The sequence below is a fragment of the Melozone crissalis genome, unplaced genomic scaffold (genome assembly GCF_028551555.1).
Source record: "Melozone crissalis strain CALT ecotype California unplaced genomic scaffold, PUWL_Pcris_2 ptg000046l_1, whole genome shotgun sequence".
In the NCBI taxonomy this organism is placed as follows: domain Eukaryota; kingdom Metazoa; phylum Chordata; class Aves; order Passeriformes; family Passerellidae; genus Melozone; species Melozone crissalis.
The window spans coordinates 13,344,656-13,347,931 of record NW_026535824.1 but is presented as its reverse complement, the minus strand read 5'-3'; the positions used below and the strand labels follow the sequence as shown (position 1 = coordinate 13,347,931).

General features: G+C 62.7%; 1 protein-coding gene across 1 annotated transcript; it reads right to left on the bottom strand.

The window, feature by feature from the left end:
* Positions 1 to 317: 317 nt before the first annotated feature.
* LOC128943514 (serine/threonine-protein kinase pim-1-like) lies at positions 318 to 1,405 on the bottom strand (the record flags this gene model as incomplete). The annotated part of the gene is made up of 2 exons (XM_054286433.1): positions 318 to 430; positions 1,063 to 1,405. Coding segments are annotated over 2 exons (456 nt in total), but the record flags the coding sequence as incomplete, so codon positions are not given.
* Between the last annotated feature and the right edge of the window lie 1,871 nt (positions 1,406 to 3,276).

The following is a 3,276-nucleotide window of genomic DNA, read 5'->3' as shown; positions in this document are numbered from 1 at the left end:
CTCTGGGCAGAGAAACCAGAAACCACCACTTAGTTGGAGAAGGCTCCTATTGGCTTTGCCCCACCATTCCCATGCACAGGCCATGCTGGATGTGCTCAAAGCTGGGCCTAAACTTTCCCATCCATTCCCTGTTTTGGAGGAGAGCAGGACATTTGCCACCTCCTCAGCAGCTGCCAGTGCAGGATGCCCACGAGCCTGCTGCTGTCTCCCAGCACTGGGATTCCCCCCGTGCCCAGAGATGAGGATCCACCTTGAGAGAGCCGTTCTGGCAGCGAGAGCTGATGGTCCCAGCTGATGTTCTGGCACCTCCTGAAAGGGTGCTCCCCACAGACCATCTGGTGCAGCAGGATGCCCAGGGACCAGATGGTAGCTGGCTTGCCATAGTACCAGCCAAAGTGGGTCCATTCCGGGGGGCTGTATGACCGTGTTCCTATGGAATACAGATGGAGTTCATCAGGGGGATGAGGCTGTTCCCAGAGCCTGGCCCCAGCATCCCTAGGCATGTGGGGGCTGCCCCAGTGGCACACAGGGTGAGCATTGCCCTCTCACCAGCACCTGGGACTTGTGTACAGATTTGGGGTTGGAAAAGAAGCCACTGGTGTTTCAAGAGGGCAGTGGAAGCCCTGGCAAGGCCTGACCATAACAAGGAAGAACCCACCCAGTGCTGGGAAAAACCATGCTCTCATCCTCCCTGCCTGCATTGCCCCAAAAACCATTATGAACCCCAACAGACCAGGTGAGTGGAGCAGTCCAAGCCCTTTCTCACCTGCACACCAAACCGGCTGGGCACAGGTTCTGGTTCTCCCTCTCTGCTACCCCCACCCACGGGTATTTTTGTTGGGCTGGCTGCCCCAGCACCAGTTCTGGGCAGAGTGGGGGGCAAAGGCTGCCAGCAGGGCTGGAAGATGGCTACCCACTCAGCCCTGAGTTTCAAAAGAAACTCGCTGAAGACTCAGTGACATGAAGGGCCGCAAAAGAGAGAATCCCTGCTGCCACAGTCAGCTTGGGCTGGGAGATGTTGGGTCATGAGATGCTGGGCCCAGGAGCCCTGCGTGGGCTCACCTGCAAAGTGCGTGTAGGCTGTGTCCTGCAGGTAGGTGCCACAGCCAAAGTCAATCAATTTGGCCTGCCCGGTGGCCACGTCAACCAGGATGTTCCCTGGTTTGATGTCACGGTGCAGGACCCCGCAGCTGGTGCAGTGCCGCACGGCCTCCAGCACCTGGCGGAACAGCTCCCGCGCCTCCTCCTCGGGCAGGAACCGCCGTGCCCGAATGAAACGATGCAGGTCCTGACACCGCTCTGGCCGCTCCAGCACCATCAAGATGTCCTTGGGGAGCTCAAGCCACTCCAGCAGCTGGACCACACCGGGGAAGCCAGTGGACACCTTGGCCAGCAGCACAATCTCCAGGGGTGCGCTGGTGCCGTCAGGCTGCGGGAGGAGCACAATGCCGTCAGTGGGGCCGATGCCGTGCCGGGGCTCGTGAAGCCCTCAGCCAGCCCGGGATGCTCTGCGCCCTGCGCTGGCCCCACGCCCGCTCTCCCTCGGGGCGCCCTGGCGGCTCCCACCGTGCCGGGCCTCGGCTCATTCCCGCCCGGCACGGTCCGGCTGCTGCCGCTGGCCCTGCTCACTCACCAGCTTGCCCCAGTGCAGGACGCGGTTCCGTGGCACCCTTTTGATGGCCACCTGCAAGTCAAGGGGAGCAGAGGGCTCAGCTCACCGCCTTCCCTGCCCAGCCCCATTCTCTGCCCTCCTCCTCCTCCTCCTCCGCCCCCTCCCCTCGTCCGCCGCTCACCGGGGCGCCGTCCGAGAGCCGCGTGGCCGCGAAGACGCTGCCGAAGCCGCCGCGCCCCAGCAGCGAACCCAGCCTGTACTGCTCCTGCAGGCCCTGCTGAGTCTGCCCTGCGGGCGGGACGCGGCGGTCAGCGCTCGGCCCGGGGCCAGCAACGGCCCCCGAGCGCCTCTCAAGCGCCCCGGGCCGGCCATGCCCAGGCGTTCGCTCCCGGGAACGCGGCACGGGAGGCTCGGGGTTGGCGGCCGCGCTGCCGAGAGGCGGAGCTCGGGCCGGGGAAGCCGCAGCGGAAGCGGCGGGAGCGGCCGCGCCGCCTGTGTCCTCCGCGGGCCCCGGGAAGAGCCGGGGCCGGGGTCGGGACTGCACCCTGCCTCGGGTCCGGGGCCGGGCTCGGGCCAGGCGGAGCCGAAGGGCGGCGATGCCGCCCCCGCACCAGGCGCTGATGCCCGCCCAGCAGCGCCACCGCCAGTACGGCCAGAGCCAGGCGGAGGCGAGACCGCGGCGGGACGGCCGGGCCCGGGGCCGGGGGCGGGCCGGGGGCATGGCCCAGCCCGGCAGGGGACAGGGAGGCGGGGAGAGGAGAGGGACGCCGGGCAAGGGACCCCGAGAGAAGGGCGCCCGACAGCGGGAGAGAGAGAGAAGAATGAGAATGAGAGTGAGAATGAGAATGAGAATGAGAATGAGAATGAGAATGAGAAGCAGTGTTTAGGGTCTGTGGTCTTTTTTCTGCCGACGCTGTTGCTGCTGCTGCTGCCGCTGCTGCCGCCGCTGCCGCCGCTGCAACTGAGGCACCGGGGCCGTTCGTCCCCGTGTCCGTTCCCCGCTCGCCCCACGAGCCCCACGTTCGAGCCCCGCGCGCCCTGGGGACAGCCCCTCCGTCTGCCCAAACACGGGAACCTTCCAGCGCTGAGCCCAGATGCAGAGCCCTGACTCCTGCGCACTGGCACAGCGATCCCCTCGCCTGCTGCTGTGCATTGTCCTTGCTGAGGGTCAAACACTGTCGGGGCACCTTCCCTTGGGGTAGGATTCCTACCTGAGCCCAGCACTGCACTTACATGTCCAGTGTTGCTTTCCAGTAAAAAGAGGAGAAGGAAAACTGTGTGTGGCTCATGGTATTTTAGAACGCCTAAAAATCCCTAAGTCACTGATCTTAGAGGTGAGGTACATCTGGAATTACTGGGATGCAGCATGGAAAAGGGGAGCATAGAAATAAATAGAGGGAAACATCTTGGATTGTTTCTTCCATTTTCATTTCACTTTTGGAAAGCTGTTTCAGTTTTACAGGAATCTTCTCCTGTCTGCTCTTCCCAAGAATTTCTCATGGAGAACAAGGTCAAGCTTCTGTCACAAGATTTGCCACCAGGAAATTATGCCACTGGTGAAGTTTTCATTGTGACTGTTTGTGCTGGCTTAGGGCAAATTTTGGGAGGAAATCTCCAAAAGGAATACATCTAGAAAGAAAGTTCAAGCAGCCCCTACCCCTACT